We start from the raw sequence: 17,820 nt of genomic DNA on the forward strand, positions 1-17,820 counted from the left end.
TGTGAGACATCAGTACTCATGGAACATATCTCGTCCAATCAGATTTGAGGACCAGAACTAACTGTGTGTGTGTGTGTGTGTGTGTGTGTGTGTGTGTGTGTGTATAGTGTCTAACCAAAATCAAAATACTCATTAAAAAGTTAGGATAATACTGTATTTTGTTGAGTAATTGAAAAAAATCTCTCATAAGGATGATGAGAGTGGGCTGAAATAGAGAGGGAGAGTGCTTCCATGAGTGAAAGCATACTTGAAACAACAAGGGCATGCAGAAGCTGTCAAAATAAAATAGGAGAACTGATGGGTGGATGAGAGCAAGTCACATGTTCAGACCTTTGAAAACATGTGATCCTAGAAACTTTGGAAGCCTTGTTTAAACTTGTTTAAAATATACTTTAAAACTTGTGCTGAACAACACTATATACAGTACATAGAGGTACAGTACATTGGGGGCTTATCTATCAGCCTACTATAGTTTCTGTTAATTATAACTTGTATTAGGCTTAAATTACTATAAAGTAAAATGAAGGAAAAATCAATCAATCCTCTCATTCACTTTGACATGTCCTTAAAAGAATAGTTTACCCCAAAATGTAAATTCTATCATCATTTAATCACCCTCATGCCATCCCAGATGTGTATGACTTTCTTTCTTCTGCTTAACACAAAAACTATTTTTAGAAGAATATCTCAGCTCTGTATGTCCATACAATGCAAGCAAATGGTGACCAAAACTTGAAAGCTCCGAAAAGCACAAAAAGGCAGCATAAAAGTAATCGATAATACTCCAGTGGTTTGATCCTTGTCTTCTGAAGATATCCAATCGGTTTTGTGTGAACAGACCAAACTATAACTCCCTTTTCAATATAAATATTGACATCAGCAGTCTATTGGTGATCATAATCGACTACATTTCTTAGCATCATATAGCGCACTGTGCATGCATCAAGCACTAGGAAGTGTAATCAAGCTAGAAATCATGAACGTGCCTTGAGACAGTAATGGCGAGATTTACAGAATTTTTATTTATTTATTTTTTTACATTTTGGTCTGTTCTCACCCAAAAACATTTGGATTCCTTCTGAAGACATGGATAAAACCACTGGAGTCATATGGATTACTTTTATGCTTTATGCGCTTTTTTACCTTCAAAGATTTGGTCACCATTCACTTGCATTGTATGGACCTACAGAGCTGAAATATTCTTCTAAAAAGATTTGTTTGTTTTCTGCAGAAGAATGTCATACACACCTGGATGACATGAGTGTGAGTAAATGATGAGAGAATTTTCATTTTTGGGTGAAATATTCCTTTAAAAGGACAGTTTAACCAAAAATGAAAATTCTGTCATAATTTTCTCACCCTTAGGTTGTTCCAAGCCATATGACTTTCCTTTTTCCGAGGAACAGCAATGGACATGACAGCCTGAATGACAGGTAGAATAACAGCCTCAGTCACTGTTCACTTCCTTTGTATGGAAAAAGGAGCAATGAAAGTGAAAAGTGACCAGGAGTAACATATAGCCTAACATATAATTTTGTTTTAAGAGTTTGGAACAACAAGAGGGTGAGTAAATTATGAAAGTATTTTCATTTTTGGTTGAAAGGTGAAGTCGGACACTTAAGCTTAACCATCTTTATCATTATGTACTATATATATTCTATCATTACTAAAATACAGCATCAAGTTCATCCTAAAGTAGTATGGGATAACACAATAAGAACTTCAGTAGTTCTGAAATAATTTCATATTTTAAAGCACCAATGACAAATGATCAGAAAGTGTTCCACTTTCCCTGGATTCACCCTAGTATCTCTTGTCTACCATAATATGAACAAACTGGCTAATCTAACTGATCCATTTACCACTGGAAGAAAGGTATCCAAATCGCATGCAAAAATACTTCTTGACTACCATTTAACAGGCCCAGAAACAGTAGCTGCATGAGGAATGTATCCTCTAATGTGCATAAATAATGACAATGTACCCACAGTTCTTGAACAAGAACTGTCAACAGAATGTCAACTGCTTTCCAGTGAATTAATAAGTTCTGTGAGTTCACCAAAGATATGCATGCATATAAGGCAGCATTTATTGCACACATTTTACTTGTGAAGAGGGTGGCTTGCCGTGATCTATAAATTGCAATAAATATGCAAACATTACATGATGATTATTTAAAGACTAACTCTAAAAGCAAATGGTGTTTGCTTCATTCTCACACGTGTGACATGGGCGGGGAAGTCTACTTAGCAACAACACACCATCAGGCATCAGAATATAAATGCAAAACATGCCACAGCTTAGCCATTTACTTGTATAGCATGTTTGCATACACAACAACACAAGTGTGACAAACTAATTCAGGCAGGTTTATTTCCCATAAATTTGCTGTTTTCAAACTTGTCCCCTCCTCCACCTCAAATCCTTCGAAAACAACCAGACAGCTTTTGCCTTTGCTTGTGTGCAAAGTCACCCTCAGGACACACTGAGCTGAGTAAACACCACCGAAAGGAATCCCTCTCGTGTTAGCTTAAAGGCTCATGGGTTTGTAAAGTTCACGTGAGAGGGAGCTGACTGAAACTATATATGTAGTGAAAACACATGAGAGCAGTCAGCATATCCAGGCAAAGATGAGACAAAATGAAAAGAACTTGGTATGGAAACATCTCAAGAGTTCCAGAATGGACAATGACTACAGTCAAAGGCACAGATAGCATGGGTGGAGGTTTAGAGTGCCAATAAACACCAAAGGTTTTAGTGAAAAATATGCTTAAAGGAATAGTTCACCAAAAATGAAAATTGTATCATCATTTACATTGTACAATGTACAATGCCATCCCAGATGTATATGACTTTCCCTATTCTACTGAACACAAACAAAGATTTTTAGAAGAATATCTCAGGTCTGTAAATCCAGACAATGTAAGTGAATGGGTACCAACATTTTGAAGCTCCAAAAAGCACATAAAGGCAGCATAAATGTAATCCATACAACTCCAGTGGTTAAATCTATATCTTCAGAAGTGATATGATAGATGTGGGTGAGAAATGGATCAATATTTAAGTCCTTTTTTACTATAAATTCTCCTCCCTGCCCAGTAGGTGGCGATATGCACGAATAATGTGAATCGCCAAAAACAAAAGGAGAAAAATGTGAAAGTGAAAGTGGAGATTGATAGTAATAAATTACTTAAATATTGAGCTGTTTCTCACCCACACTGATCATATCTCTTCTGAAGATATATATTTAACCCCTGGGGTCTTATGGATCAATTTTATGCTGACTTTGTGTGCTTTTGTAGCTTCAAAGTTTTGGTACCCATTCACTTGCATAGTGAGGACCTACAAAACTGTACTATTCTTATAAAAATCTTAATTTGTGTTCAGCAGAAGAAAGAAAGTCACACAAATCTGGGATGGCATGAGGGTGAGTAAATGATGAGAGAATTTTCATTTTTTTTGCGGTGAACTATTCCTTTAAGATTCAGTTCCATAAACCTTTTGACTTTGTCGGTGTCTACAAGTCTTGGAAGACTAGGAAGCATCAGGAGGGGATGATTTCGTCATCAGTGTAGGTGGCAAACCCAGGGCAAACCTAAAGAGGATTGTGCCATCTTTGACCAACACGCCCCGCCCCATAGCGTCGAATGACCAATGAAGACCTGTCTCTCTGCAACGACGCAATCGGCCACTCCCCTTACTAAAGAAGGAAACAAACAGAGTGAACGAAGAGAGAGAGAAAGAGAGAGCGAACGCTCGGAAAGGGACGGGAGAGGAATTCACTTATTTACATCACGGACACAAAGCCTCGGAAGGAAGACAAACTCCTATTCAAAAGAGTTCCTGTCCTTTAACCTACATTAATCGCTCGTTTATATTTTGAAAGGTAAGCGTTTACACGAACGTTTTATTTCATTTTTTCCCGGACGATTATCTCGAGATCTTTGACGCTGTTCTCATGGAAAGACTGACTGACCCCGAAAAAAGGGAACGATTACCGATTCAGGATGTGTATTACACCCGGTTAAAGCGTTCGCTTGGATCTCTAACCTTCTAGGTATGAGGGTTATTCGACAGTTTAGACGTTAAGGTTGAGCATTGTTCGACGGGTGGGTCCCTAAAAAAAAAAAAAAAAACATAAAAAAAAACCCAAAGTGGCCCAAGTTGTCAGCAAAACCTTCATGAACATCACAAGCCCCAGAACGTGCCTCGCCTAGGCACAAAACACACACGGACGACGCCAACTCTCTCTCATTTTATCATCGATTAAAAGTCGCTTTACCTATCAGAGGTTATCTTTTTTCTTTACATCGTTTTTAATTTCATTTTCCATCCGTGGCTTTTGAAACAGACACCCAATGGGAGTATTTTGTATTGTGCTACTGGTTGTTTATTGTTCGATCCGTGCCGTTTTAATTCAACGAAATGCTTTTTAGTCATTTGCATTTTCACGATTTTATCACACTGGCTGGCTGGCAAGTAACTCGGACAAACAAACAGCTGGCTAAGCCAGTTGGCTTTTTGATTCGGGCTTGTTCAAAGGGCAGATTGTCTGTCTGGAAAGGAAATCCTGGAGCAAATGGACAAAGAAAGAAATTAAACAAAGCTATCGCAGCTCTTGTGCTATATAATCGCGACGTTTGCGTTTGGATGTGTCATGATGTTGTGATCTTATGTTATTTCTGGCTTTTAGTTTACCGTTTTGGTGTATTATATCCTCTAAAACGAAAGCAGGTTCGTTAATGAGATTCGGTAGAGGTAGGTTTGCTGTCCTACTTATTGTAGACAGTATTTTTGGGAATCATGGTCGTGTGCTTATGATGCCTAAAAATGCTGTCTAGGTGGACAGCTCACCAGGTTTTGAGACACAGCCACTCTGTCTCTTTTTTTTTTTTTTTTTTTTTTTTTTTATCATGTAGACATTTAATGACTTGGACTGCTCTGTTGAATGCTGGTTTAAAGTCATGTTTCATGGCTGTTAACCACCAGCATTGACTAGCACATGACTGTTAATGTGTCTTAATGAATGTGTAATGTGGCTATTGATCCATATGTGTTTGTCAGCTGGTTTATGTGCCTTCACTCGCATGGGTGAACACGTGAATTATCAGAATTATCCCTAACAGTTTTTTTTTTACCTTTTTTTTTTCTCCTTAAACCTGGGTTCATACACTGAAGAAAAATAAAACGATTCGTTGGCTCAACAACCATAAAGTAAGAAAATAAATAGCTTCTACTCAGAAAGGTACATATTTGTAATATTTTTAGCTTCACTTAATTTGCATTAATGTGTTTAACGCAAAATATTAATTATAAAGTGAACTTCGGGTGATACATAAAGTAAAAGAATATTTGTGAGTGATTGACTTTTGAGCCAATTAAATTAGGTGGAAAAAATAGTATGAAAGTTCATTTGAAACAATGTGCAGTTAGTTTATTAAATTGTAACCGTGTGACAAACCTTTTATAAGTAAATAAAGTTGAATGAACTGATACATTTTGTGTATATCTAACAAAGGTTTATGCTGACATAAAGTAGCCACAAGTTGAATTTACTTAAAAAGTGTGATGCAAAAATGTAACATGTATTTTAAGTAAATCTAACACATCTTTTTTTTTTCCAGTGTATGATTAATAGCAACTTCCCTGCTGAAAAACAAAAACAGACAAAACCAGCCTAAGTTGGTTGGCTGGTCTTAGCTGATCAGTTGGCTGGTTTTAGAGCTTTTTTAGGGGGGCAAATTTCAGGCTAGGATACCAGCTAGCCTCCCTGCTAAAAAAAAAAAAAAAAAAAAAAAAAGCTAAGCACCATCTTTGCTAGACTGGGTGACCTTCTTAAACAAACTAAGACCATCCAAACAGCTTTGGCTGGTTTAAGTTGTTTTAGCTACTGGAAACGTCTCACTTGAAATCATGTCTGATACCCCCACCTGATTTGTTAGTCATGGTTATGTGGGAGTGCTTGGGTTGTGTTGTTTTTATATATAGCCTTCATTTAATTTCATTTGTGCTATGTAGTCAAGTGATATCTAGACAGATGAAATAGAAGCCAATTCAGTTCAGTTTGGATGTGGATATGAATAGATTCAGCAGAACTCGATATCAGTTCAGTCAGTCGGTTGACTTCATTGTAATTACACTCTCCTGATAAGGGTGGTTGAGGCTGTCTCTTCTTTTTGCCTGAGATAAAACAAGGCCTTTTAATTATAGGTATAGTTCCGGTGTATCCATGCTTAGAGACTCTGCAAGTTTAAAACACTGTGCTTTAAAACAATGATCTCCTCTACTCTGTTTGTGCATACACAAATGAGCAATGCTGTCAGTGTTAACCAAATCCAATTCTTTGTGATATATCAGCGATGGCCCAAGAGACGAACCAGAGCCCCGTGCCTATGCTGTGTACCACAGGCTGTGGTTTCTATGGCAACCCTAGGACTAATGGCATGTGCTCGGTGTGCTATAAGGAGCACCTGAACAGACAGCAGAGCAGTGATCGTAGTCCCATGAGCCCTCTGGGTAAGTCGAACTGAAAGATTAACTTGTTTGTTTAACCTGCTGTTTAGAGCTCTCTGTTGTTACTAACCACACAAACAACATGGTTATGCTATGGCATAAGGGCTCTCATTCATAACACCTCTTGTAGATGGTGACACTAGTAGTAGCTACAGCAATAACAAACCGTGGTTACGACTTATAAGGCCTGTCATACCGACAGTAATATCATGTTATTTAGAGATTTCAGAGTTGTTTTAGAGGTTAATCTTTTCTTGGTGTCTCTAAAGACAAGGTTGGATCTTTTTAATTATGGTCCCAAAAAATCATTGTTTCCTACTTGTTTTGTGGGCAGCACTGTTTAGTTTTATGGGTCTTTGTATACTGCAGCACAGCTGCACCTGTGCACTGTTTGTACTTGTTTCTTTGTGTTCTGTTGGACCAGCTGGCAGCCCTTCAGCGGAGGCCTCGGCTATACAGAGACTAGAAGCCAGCATAAACAAATCAGAACCCTCACCTGCACCCAGCACAGATAGCATGAGAGAGTGAGTACTTTATGTGCATGTGTTTGTTGTGGCACACCAGAATGAAATGGAATTAATTTTATAGTCAGGTACATGAAGTTTGAGTAGTCTTCTGTGTTTTAAGGAAGGCCAGTGTGTGTTACTTTGGCTGACACCCTACCTGTTTTGTTTTCTCAGAAGTATTTCTTCAACTTCCTTACCAGTAACGCAACAAATGACAGAAATGAGTATTTCTAGAGAGGAGAAGGCTCTGTCTCCGAAAGCTGAGGCTGTTGAACCAGGTAACTAGTAATTCTTTAACTTAACTGGTAGAGAATGTCGCTAGTAATGCCAAAGTCATGAGTCTGATTACAAGAAAACACCATACTGATATAAAATATACTTTGAATGCTCTGTATGTCACTTTAGATACAAAAAACTGTCTGCTGAATGTGCAAATGTAATTACTATATCAACATAATTCAGAATTACATAATTCAATGTCTGAACTAGGGCTGAAAATTACGAATATTTCGATAATCGATTAATCTTTGGTTATTTGTTTGAATCAATTAGTCAGATAGAAAATGCAAAAAAATAAATAAATTCTCAAGTCATTAATAAAAAAATATAATTTGTATGCTATACATTGTTTAAAAAAGGTTTAAAATATAAATGTTAAAATACAAATTACATAGAGTTTTTTTTGTTGTTTTTTTTTTTAACTGTCAACTGTTTGAAAGGAGCAGGATAATTAAAACCACAATCTAAGTGTTTACTGGTAGGAGGATGAAAGATCTACAGGAACACACACATTTCCTCTGAACATACAACACACTAATGTTATGTCTTGATTCTATAATTATAAGGGACTTGGTACAGTAAGTGTTCTTATTAAAAATAATTAGCATTTTATGTAGAATTTCAATTAAGGTACACCAAAAACCCTAATTAGTTGACTGTACTCATTTGAGTAAACTCGTTCCCTTAATTGAATTGAGTAGTGGCGTCTCTGAAACATATGTAATTAAGTTCTATTAACTTGTTGTTTGTATAGAATAAATACGTTGAGTTAACTAGATTTTCTCCAAAGAAATGCAAATATACTTGCACTTTAACTGCACATGCACAAAGAGTATTAGAGGGTCAACAGGGTCCAACTTGACCAAATGGACACTGATCACCCTATAATGGTGACATCACACAAAACAACTATTTGCAACAAAACAACATAGTACTACAGAAGAGCTACAACCTTTATAAAGTCTTTATTACAACTATTTAAATGCCCCAATAACTTCCCTTTGACCAATTTTGGCATTTTGGGCATTCCCTATAGCCTCAATTTTGTTCTCAAAAGTTTGAGAATTAACACTTAAAATCTTAAGTCCATAGATTTGAAAGGTAATTAAGTTCAATGAACTATAATGTTTGAGTTATGAACCTAAAACCTGACATTTTCAAGTAATACTTAAGACAACTTGATATTTCCAGTAATGACAACTTTAGGGTTTTCAGTGTAACATTTAAACCTTTCCAACTAATTGATATTGAAATTCGTTGTTGATGATTGTCATAATAGATTGTTGTCGCTTTTATTGATTAGTCTGAACTTCTAATTTTGTAAGACAATTTTACTAAAATGGAGCTTGGTATTGTACATTTGATTGCTTTGTGTTTAAATATGCCTTATGAAATAAAACATACCCATTGTCAGCTGAGACCTAAGAACAAGCAGAACTGTCTCTCAGCCTGCTCTGTTTTCATTTAGGTTGTTTACAGATTACAGTCTTAATTTCATGCAGTGTTAGGAACCTCAGTATGACAGAAATTGGGACTCTGGGGTTTGTGGCAGAGCTTATTTTGGGAACAGCCCTGTAAAATTGCGACCATACTCATTTTGCTTTAAACCCCTAAAATCAGTCTGCCTCAAACTGCTTCCAGAATCCACCACGCAACCCCACTCTTTCAAACGCTAAAGCACTTACACATACCATTGTGCAGACAGCTGTGTTTTTGAAAATAATTTTTCTCTCCATTTTTCCCACAGTTGTAACACAGCCCACCTCGTCCTACTCCCTGGTCCCTGTTGCCCAGGGCACTGATGAGGGCAAGAGCCCAGATTCCTCCAAACCCAAGAAAAATAGATGCTTTACCTGCCGTAAGAGAGTCGGCCTAACAGGTGAGATTAATGCATTATCATACACTGGTCATTCTGTGATATATTTGTGTCTGAGTAAGCTAGAGTGCGAGTCTTAACTTCTCTGTTGTTTTACAGGTTTTGACTGTCGATGTGGTAATCTGTTCTGTGGAATTCACCGGTACTCAGACAAGCACAATTGCACATATGATTACAAGTCAGAAGCTGCTGCTAAGATCCGCAAGGAGAACCCTGTAGTGGTGGCCGATAAGATCCAGAGAATATAAGCTATTCCCTCTATCTCTGAGAGGGACTGATCAGAACACTGGTAGATAAAATGGACGACTTGAAAAACGGACTTGTGTTTTTCTATCACCGTGAGAAGAAAAGTGAGCTATACCATCAGAGGCTCATGCATGAACGATCTTACAAATTTGTTTTTGTAATAGGTATTAATTTCTTTCCGTTTTGCTTTTTTTTTTTTTTTTCTCTCTCTGTGGTGTTTTTATGCTAGTTATTCTTCTAAATTATTTCGTTTCCAAAGCTTAGGAAATTTTTTCATGAAATTGTATCTTTTTGTTTTGCCTGTTCCCACCCTCGCTCAATGGGAGTGGTGGCCACTCTGTGCCAAAATATGGCAGTTTCTGAGGCAGCCTTGTGTAAGTAGTGTTCAGCCTTTGACTTATTATCATTTATAACTTTGGATTTCCAAGCGATGCATCAAAGCTTGACCTGACTATCTACCTGATGTGTGCTGCATGTGTCGGTCTGTCAAACTGCAGTTTGTATTTTTGAAAAAAGTTTGTCATCATGGTCTGTTCTAAAAAAAAAATCAGTGGGATTACACAAGGGAGAAATTATAATGTGGGGTCACCCGATTATCAATGCCATTTAGCATTATTTCAGAATGTGAACTTACTACTGTGACGTCACACCCTTTCCTTGTTGTTGAATGGAAGGTTGAGATTCATCAAATGTCATTTGTTTTTATTCCTCTGTTTAGGCTATTCTGTTCCCACATTCTATAACCATTAAGCCCTAGGTATACTTCCAATTTGACGTGAACGCTCAGCATCTGCGTACATCGAACACAAGCCTGTCAAAGTATACTCCATATTACTGTGCATGCATACACAGGCATTTGGCCCATGCGCGCTACAACTGCTGTGAGGCATTGGACTTTCTCTTCAGGAGTTTAGACCCATAAAGATGTCTCTCTATCTCCTGACCTCCTCACACATGCACTCTTGACTTCCACATCCACTGTTGTTGTTTTTACCTTCATCTCCTGATGTTTAGTGGGGATTACATCTTCTAGCGCTTGTTTGTGACAGCATTGGCTCAAATGTTAGTCTTGCCACCTTGTGGACCCATTTATCGGTGGAAATAAATCCAGGCGCATGCGCATTCTGCACGGTGAAAAATCGGGCTGCGTGCTTTCAGTGCTCGAGAACTCTGCTGATGACGAGATTTGCGTCACGTGTCGGGTCTGCGTCTGACCGAAGTATACTTTGGGCTATAACCTCCACTCTGTCACGACCATGTTTTAGAGCTTTGATCATGTCTACGGTTGCAGGGCCTTGTGCTCATTGTTAACAGTACTAAGAGATCTGGGAGTTTGTGATTTTTATTTTTGTTCATTTTGTGTATTTAGTCAGACTGTGAGATGATACAGTCTGAGTGTATTTGTGTGCAATGGGGAATTTAGCATACAGCCCTTCGTGCTGTCAAAGTCATGCAGGCCCTCCTTAGACAGTGCATTTGCAACACCGCAATAGTATAAGCATTATGTCAGACCTGAGTCTGTGAAATGTTATTTTTGTTCTTTTGAAATGCACCCACAATGCACCGGTCTCCTTTTGTGTGTCTGCATATGTTAATTGAGCGATTCTGAGTGCATGTATTGTAAATAATGTCTTTTTCTCTGTAGGGAGTAAGGTTTTCCTTAAAAGACATGTATCTGTTGAGAGTATGTACCTGTTTGAGGTTTAATTTCAGCCATTAGTTATATGCAAATTTGTATGGAAAAAAAATACGTTTGTTTATATTTATGTATTGCATTTAATCATTTTACCTGGCATTAAAGAAAAGTTGTATTGTAAATAAAAATATACAGAGAGAAAATATACAGCCATGCTGTTCTGTTCAGTTCTGTAGCCTTTAGGGCAAATATCTCAACACGTGGCTATAAATACCATACAGATGTCACATAATTAAGTGTTATTCAGTGAGCATAACCAACAAAGTTATGAGTGAGGCCCAAACTGTACCTTCCTGCACATTGACTGGCTGCCTCTGAATAATTTTTCAGATGTCGCTTGTCTTGCACACCTGTCCCTGCTGCGGACACTTAAGACACCCTGTCTTTGCAGCAAGCAGCTGCCCTGACAACCTTTGCCTCCTCTGTACTCGTTACAAGCCAGATTTGACAATCACTGTCTGACTTTGCAACAGCTGGAGAGGTGTGTGTGTGTGTGTGTGTGTTTCCATAAGGCATGAAAACAGGTGCTGTAGTCCCACAGTATCACCTCTGTCACACTCATTCAAACCCACAGGAAAGCACTTTATCAAAATATACTCTTCCTTTTTCGGAAAAGTTTGTCTGTTCCTATGAAGAAAATCTAGTTGTTTCATTGTCTAGCACCATCTATTCATTTTGCGTTATTGTTAGACTCTGACTAGTCAGCATCTGCGGCTCACTCTGAGTGTTTGTACAGAGGGGGCTGGGCGTTAAGCCGATCTGTGTGGATGACATCACAATGACGGGTGGTGACAGATGCTGAGGTCAGATGACTACACCACTGTGTAGACACAGGCGTCATGGGAGGAGGGGCTAACTGAGGAAACAAAGAGGTTATATCGGAATTTTCAGTGTACTTTCAGGTATGGTTGAGCAGGGAGGTGAAATATGTTCACAACAATGGCAACAACATAGTTTAGGACTTTGTATAAGAGATCACAAGCAAAAGTACATTATATAAGCCAGTGACCTGTGGCTGAAACACAGCTGGTGGCAGAATTAAGGAGAATGTAGGACTCATTGAGCGGGGAGCAGATGGGTTCTCACACAGCATGTACTGCCCACGTTAATCCTTGTTGTGCAAGTCAGAGACTGTAAATTGGCTTCTCTGTCTGGAGTTCAGCTGAGGAGAAGAGGGACAGACTTGAAACTGGGAGACAAAGGAGCTTAAGAGAAAAAGTTTAGAATAAAAGCAAGTATGGGGCTTGTGCTGAAAAGAATGAGATGTGAATGGGCATCATTGTCATGACAAGGAAAATTTAGGGGTTTAGAAAAAGTTTTGAGAGAGGACAAAATCGGGGTGGGTGAAGAAAATGTAGATTTGGCTAGTTGAGAACATGTCCACAAACTTCTATTTAAACATCAAGATTTTATGTTAGAGGAATAGTTCACCCAAAAATTAAAATTCTGTCTTCATGTACTCACCCTCATGTCATTCAAAACCCGTATGACTTTATTATTCGGAACATAAAAGGAGATGTTTTAATAGATATACCAGTCCATCTTTTCAATGGGAGATGATAGTGACTAAAGCTTAAAGTGACCAAAGCTTAAAGCTTTAAATTACTTGAAAGCTTAAAGGTGCTATATGTAATATATTTACTGTACTAAATCATAAAATGACCATAATATGTCATTAGAGAATTAGGAAACATGCTAAGTTGAAATAATGGCTTCTCTGATAACAATGCTACAGCCAGTATATTCTACTTTAAAGTTTCCATTCCGGGCCGAATTTCTGTTTATGTTTTGGCCTGTGTGATCCCGCCCACTGCCCACTCACCAATAGTATTTCAACACCACTGGGTTGCCAGATTTGAACAAGTTTGCAGGCAAACAACACTACGTGCTGCAGCCATGGAAGCCAGCAAACAAACTGGATCAGAGATAACAGATTCCACCCGACCTAAAAAGCCTAGCCATCCATCTAAAAACCACCATGACCAGAGGCATAGTAAAACAAGGATAAATATTTGAGATGCCTTTGGAAGATGGAGACAGCTTAAAGCCCAGAAATCCTTTAAAACGGATGCTGAGTTGGCAAATTTTCTCCTTAACAGGTACACATTGATAAATCTAATTTATCTCGGCTACTAGTAGGGATGGACATTTTGAGTTAATTCAACATTTGAGTACTCGCATTCATACTCTGTGTTTCATGTGCAGCCTGGTTTCAAGGCAGCGAGACACAGCCGGTGAAGTGATCCCGACTAATGTGGTGGAGCGGACGGGCCACGGCTGTATACTACCTCGGCAACAACCAGCGTGACAGAAAAATACGACAGAAACCACAAGCTTAACTCAAAATTGACTCAAATTACGAATACGATTACTCTATAAGTTTAATGAATACTGACGTCCAAATCGAGTAACGTTACTCATGCCCATCCCTAACTACAGTACTTGCTACAATTTTTATCTATCTAATCTAATGTAAACCTTACATCCGTTTTAGAAGAGTTTATTGTACTTTGTGACTGAATCAATTAATGTGGCAATCCGCATGAGCTTCGAGTCTGGGGCGGGGCAGACAACTCTCCAATATTTTGAATTTAGACTGCAGTACCCATTTCAAAGGCTTGTTGTCAATCTTACATATAGCACCTTTAAAAAGGACCCAAAAGTAGTCCATGCGACTTGTATGTCATATTACAAGTCAATTTGTTTACAGTAAAAAACAACCCAAAATCAAAAGCATTTTTTGGGTGAAAATCTTGATATCTATTGTGCATTAATGAGTGCATAAGAGAAGCTCATTTACAGTGGTATGCCTGTTAACGTGAAAACTTGTATTGCTTTGGGCACTAAACAATGCAAGTTCAATGCAGCTATTCCTTTAAAATGTATGTACATCTGTTTCAATGAAAATTTATATTTTAAGATGCTGTAATTTGTCACCGTTGTTTTCCATAACTTTAATCAGCCTTTTGCTTTTTTACAGTGAAATAGTCTTGCGGTGTAACAAATTCATTTTGGTAACACTTTGTTAAGGGTTTATAAGTCATTAACAAATGCATCATAAATCACTGATATGCAGTTATAACAATATGAATAAAAAGGCGACTTTCATGCTATTGTTGCCAAATAGTGAGTGTTTTAACTTACATGGTATAAATGCTAACTTAGAAGTCATAGAAAGCATGCACATCCAAACAATATAATGAATACAGGTGCATGACCAAAAACATACGTCCACAAAAACTCCAGGAAATAAATGCTAACTTATTCATGCTTATATTAATCAAAATCATAAAATGCCCCAAATAATGATTTATGACACAATGCATCAAAAATAGATTATTATAGTGAGATTAAAAGGAGCGATTATGTCACTCGTGTCACGTTGATGTCAAAAGTAAGGTGCTACTCCGAGTGGTGTCCTTTGCAAAAACATTTTTCAGGTCTTCATGTTCATGCACAGTATATATCATATAATAAAGCCGCTATGTACATAGGTACATGTTGGCAACTTCTTCATATATGTCCAATGTACATTAAGGTACATTTTCATAGGCTACTACTATTGAATAAGTGTTATTAAGCATTTATAACAGCTGAGAAAATGGCTCACTATTTGGCAGGTATTGCCTGAAAGTCATGCATGTTGTTATAACTGTATATCAGTGATTTATAATGCATTTGCAAATTATGTATTAGTTATTTATGAAACCCTTTATAAACCCTTAACAAAGGGAATATTAATATAAAGTGTTACCTGAATTTTTAAAAAGTACAAATATTCTGAGAGGTCTTTCTCTTAATATGAGGTCATAAAAATGAAAATGTATGACAATTCTACAAGAACCTAAGTATAGCATGTCACACTACAGGACACACCACTTCTTGAAATTTTTATGTCAGCTATCCATTTACATTTATTCATTTAGTAGACACTTTAATCGGTGGCATCTTAGAAGTGAGGAATCAAAATGAAACAAACAAAACGATTCATCAAAAGGAGACAATAACATTAGAATTGAATGGGACACCAGAAATGAATGGGGATGTAAGGTACAGAGATATCTAGTGTAGAACGAATTTAAAGAGAATCACTGACCTGTCACCAATCCTAACCAGATTATGACAGAATGCACTGAACTAGGCAAGTGAGTTCACACACTCTCGACCTGACAATTCCACACACAAACAAGCACTCCAATCCAATACAATTCTCAGAACAAGTGATTCATAGAACACTCCAAAGGTACACATTTCTTCTCACGTTCTCAACATTTCGTCAAGAAAATGTGCTGTTCCTTGCTGTGTTTTTGTGTGTACTAAGCTTTTGTCCCTTGAGGCGTAGTCAGGAAGATTGTAATCAGTTAACAGTAGAGTAAAACCACCCTGGAACTTGTTTAAGAACTGGGTATGTATGTGGTTTACAAAGCTGCTTGTGTTCTTCAGGGTAGATCAGAGAGGCAGTTAATTGACTCAGATTACATAGAAAAATGGGATTATGACAGATATGGGAACTTTACAGACTCACTGAATGTCACTCAATGAAGAGTGAACTATCAGATTAAGAGTTTGTATGTCTGAAATTCTGTTCTAAATGACATTCAAGTAAATCAGTTTTTTAAATGTTTGTGTGCCCATCACAAATATTTGTTTGTGTGCGTTTGTGCCTTGTTTGGTCTAACCAGGAAACTCCTAGCCAGTGTAATCCAGCTCTGGCTGATTCAGCAGTTCTGTAAGAGCTAAAGAGAGAGAAAGAGAAAGGAAGAGGAATGGCAGGAAGGGGGCGGGATTCAGAAGGGCATTATGATGTCACTACTTTGAGACTCAGTTCCAGGCTCACCTCATTCACATGCTCCCACCGCCTCTGTGTGTGAGACTCCGCCCCCTCACATGTGCTTTACTCATGTCTCTGTCTCTTTCACAGTGCATTTGTCTCTCTCCCAGCTTTGTGCCTCTTTGTCTTTCACTCCCATGTTCATACATTCTCCCTCACTTCTGCCTGCTCTCTACGTCTGCCTTCTCTCTCTCTACGAAACATACTCTATGATATTTGCTTGCTCTCTGTGTTTCAAGCCCTTGGGCTAACTGCAAGAGCAGACAGTTTCCCTTGTCACTGCATTTACATTGTACTGAAGGTGCTTACAGTGAAGATAGAAAGAGCCATATTGACATCATTAGTATCTTGAATTAAAACAAAAACAGTTTAGTTGTCTTTTTCTGTGAAACAGCAATATAGATTATTGGGTTCTGTATTCATGACAAACAGTGACAAACTGAGCACATTATTCATTGTACAGACTATTATAGGGTATTTTCCCCTCTGAGAGTGCAGTTGTAAGACCAGGTCTCTCCTTAAGCAATATTTTTGTAAACAACAGCCTATCTCCTCTTCTCTCACATCTAAATATACATGTACTAAGCACATGACTTGTGATTCTTGATGAGGTCTGAGCATTGTGGTATAGCGTGACTTGCTTGCTCACTTTGGTAAACAGTGGGCTCAGATATTACTTATCAAAAACACAAGACAGATCTGCCTGTCAAAGAGTGCAATGTGGTTTGTGTTTAAACATTTAGCTAGCCAAAGTGAGATGTAACTGACAAAATCTCCCTTTTGGGAATTTTGGGGAAGTTCTCATTTGAATATATAGTATATATACTGTATATACACACTGATGAGCCAAAACATTATGACTTCTCACAGGTAAAGCGAATAACGTTGATCATCTCTTAACAAGGCCAAGGGGTCAAGGTCTGGGTAGATTAGATGGTAAGCAAACAATAATTTCTCATAGTCAACGTGTTGAATGCAGGAGAAATGGGCAGGAGTAAAGACCTGAGTGAATTTAACACGGGTCAAATTGTTATGGCCAGACGACTGGGTCAGAGCATCTCTGAAACGGGGAGACTTGTGGGGTGCTCCCGGTTAGCAGTGGTGAGTACCTACCGACTGTGGACCGAGGAGGGACAAGCCACAAGCCGGCAACAGGGTGTTGGGCGCATTGATGCGCATAAGCAACAAAGGCCATCCTGTCTGGTCCGAACTGTCAGAAGGTCTACTGTGGCAAAAGGATCAGAAAATTTTAATTACTGTTACGTGAGGAATGTGTCACAACACACAGTGTATCGCACCCTGCTGAGTATGGGGCTGCGTAGCCGCAGACCAGTCAGAGTGCCCACGATGACCTCTGTCCACTGTCGAAAGCGCATACAATGGGCATGCAAGCATAGGTACTGGACCATGGAGCAGTGGCAGAAGATTGCCTGGTCCAATGAGTCCCATTTTCTTTTACATCACGTGGAAGGCTGTGTACATGTGTGCCATTTACCTGGAGAAATGATGGAACCAGGATGAACTGTGGGAAGACGACAAGCTGGTGGAGGGAGTGTGATGCTCTGGGCAATGTTCTTCTGGGAATCCCTGGGTCATGTGGACGTCAATTTGACACGTGCCACCTACCTAAACATCATTGCAGACCAAGTATACCCCTTTAATGGCAATGGTATTCCCTGATGGCAGTGGTCTCTTTCAGCAGGATAATGCACCCTGCCACACTGCACACATTGTTCGGGAATGGTTTGAGGAACATGACGAAGTGTTCAAGGTGTTGCCCTGACCTCGTAATTCTCCAGATCTCAATCCGATTGAGCATCTGTGGGATGTGCTGGACCAACAAGTCCAATCCAAAGCGGCTCCACCTTGTAAC

At 38.5% G+C, this 17,820-nt stretch overlaps 1 protein-coding gene across 2 annotated transcripts; it reads left to right on the plus strand.

The window, feature by feature from the left end:
- The first annotated feature begins 3,726 nt into the window (after positions 1 to 3,726).
- Positions 3,727 to 11,261, plus strand: LOC127427034 (AN1-type zinc finger protein 5-like). 2 transcript variants are annotated; one of them, XM_051674350.1, is made up of 6 exons: positions 3,727 to 4,057; positions 6,358 to 6,516; positions 6,938 to 7,037; positions 7,194 to 7,297; positions 9,046 to 9,177; positions 9,274 to 11,261. In XM_051674350.1, exons 2-6 carry the CDS (start codon positions 6,360 to 6,362, stop codon positions 9,420 to 9,422), a joined length of 642 nt encoding a protein of 213 aa, XP_051530310.1. In that variant the 5' UTR covers positions 3,727 to 4,057; positions 6,358 to 6,359; the 3' UTR covers positions 9,423 to 11,261. The 2 variants fall into 2 exon arrangements, with proteins under 2 accessions (XP_051530310.1, XP_051530301.1); XM_051674341.1 differs by having other exon boundaries at positions 3,727 to 3,886.
- Positions 11,262 to 17,820: the final 6,559 nt, after the last annotated feature.

The sequence above is a fragment of the Myxocyprinus asiaticus genome, chromosome 3 (assembly GCF_019703515.2).
Source record: "Myxocyprinus asiaticus isolate MX2 ecotype Aquarium Trade chromosome 3, UBuf_Myxa_2, whole genome shotgun sequence".
NCBI lineage: Eukaryota > Metazoa > Chordata > Actinopteri > Cypriniformes > Catostomidae > Myxocyprinus > Myxocyprinus asiaticus.

What these genes read in the sequence shown, in the direction of transcription:
- LOC127427034 (XM_051674350.1), top strand. Translation starts at nt 6,360, where the DNA reads ATGGCCCAAGAGACGAACCAGAGCCCCGTGCCTATGCTGTGTACCACA. An exon ending in AGCACAGATAGCATGAGAGA is followed by an intron (nt 7,038 to 7,193) that starts GTGAGTACTTTA and finishes TTGTTTTCTCAG; the next exon opens with AAGTATTTCTTCAACTTCCT. An exon ending in TAAGAGAGTCGGCCTAACAG is followed by an intron (nt 9,178 to 9,273) that starts GTGAGATTAATG and finishes GTTGTTTTACAG; the next exon opens with GTTTTGACTGTCGATGTGGT.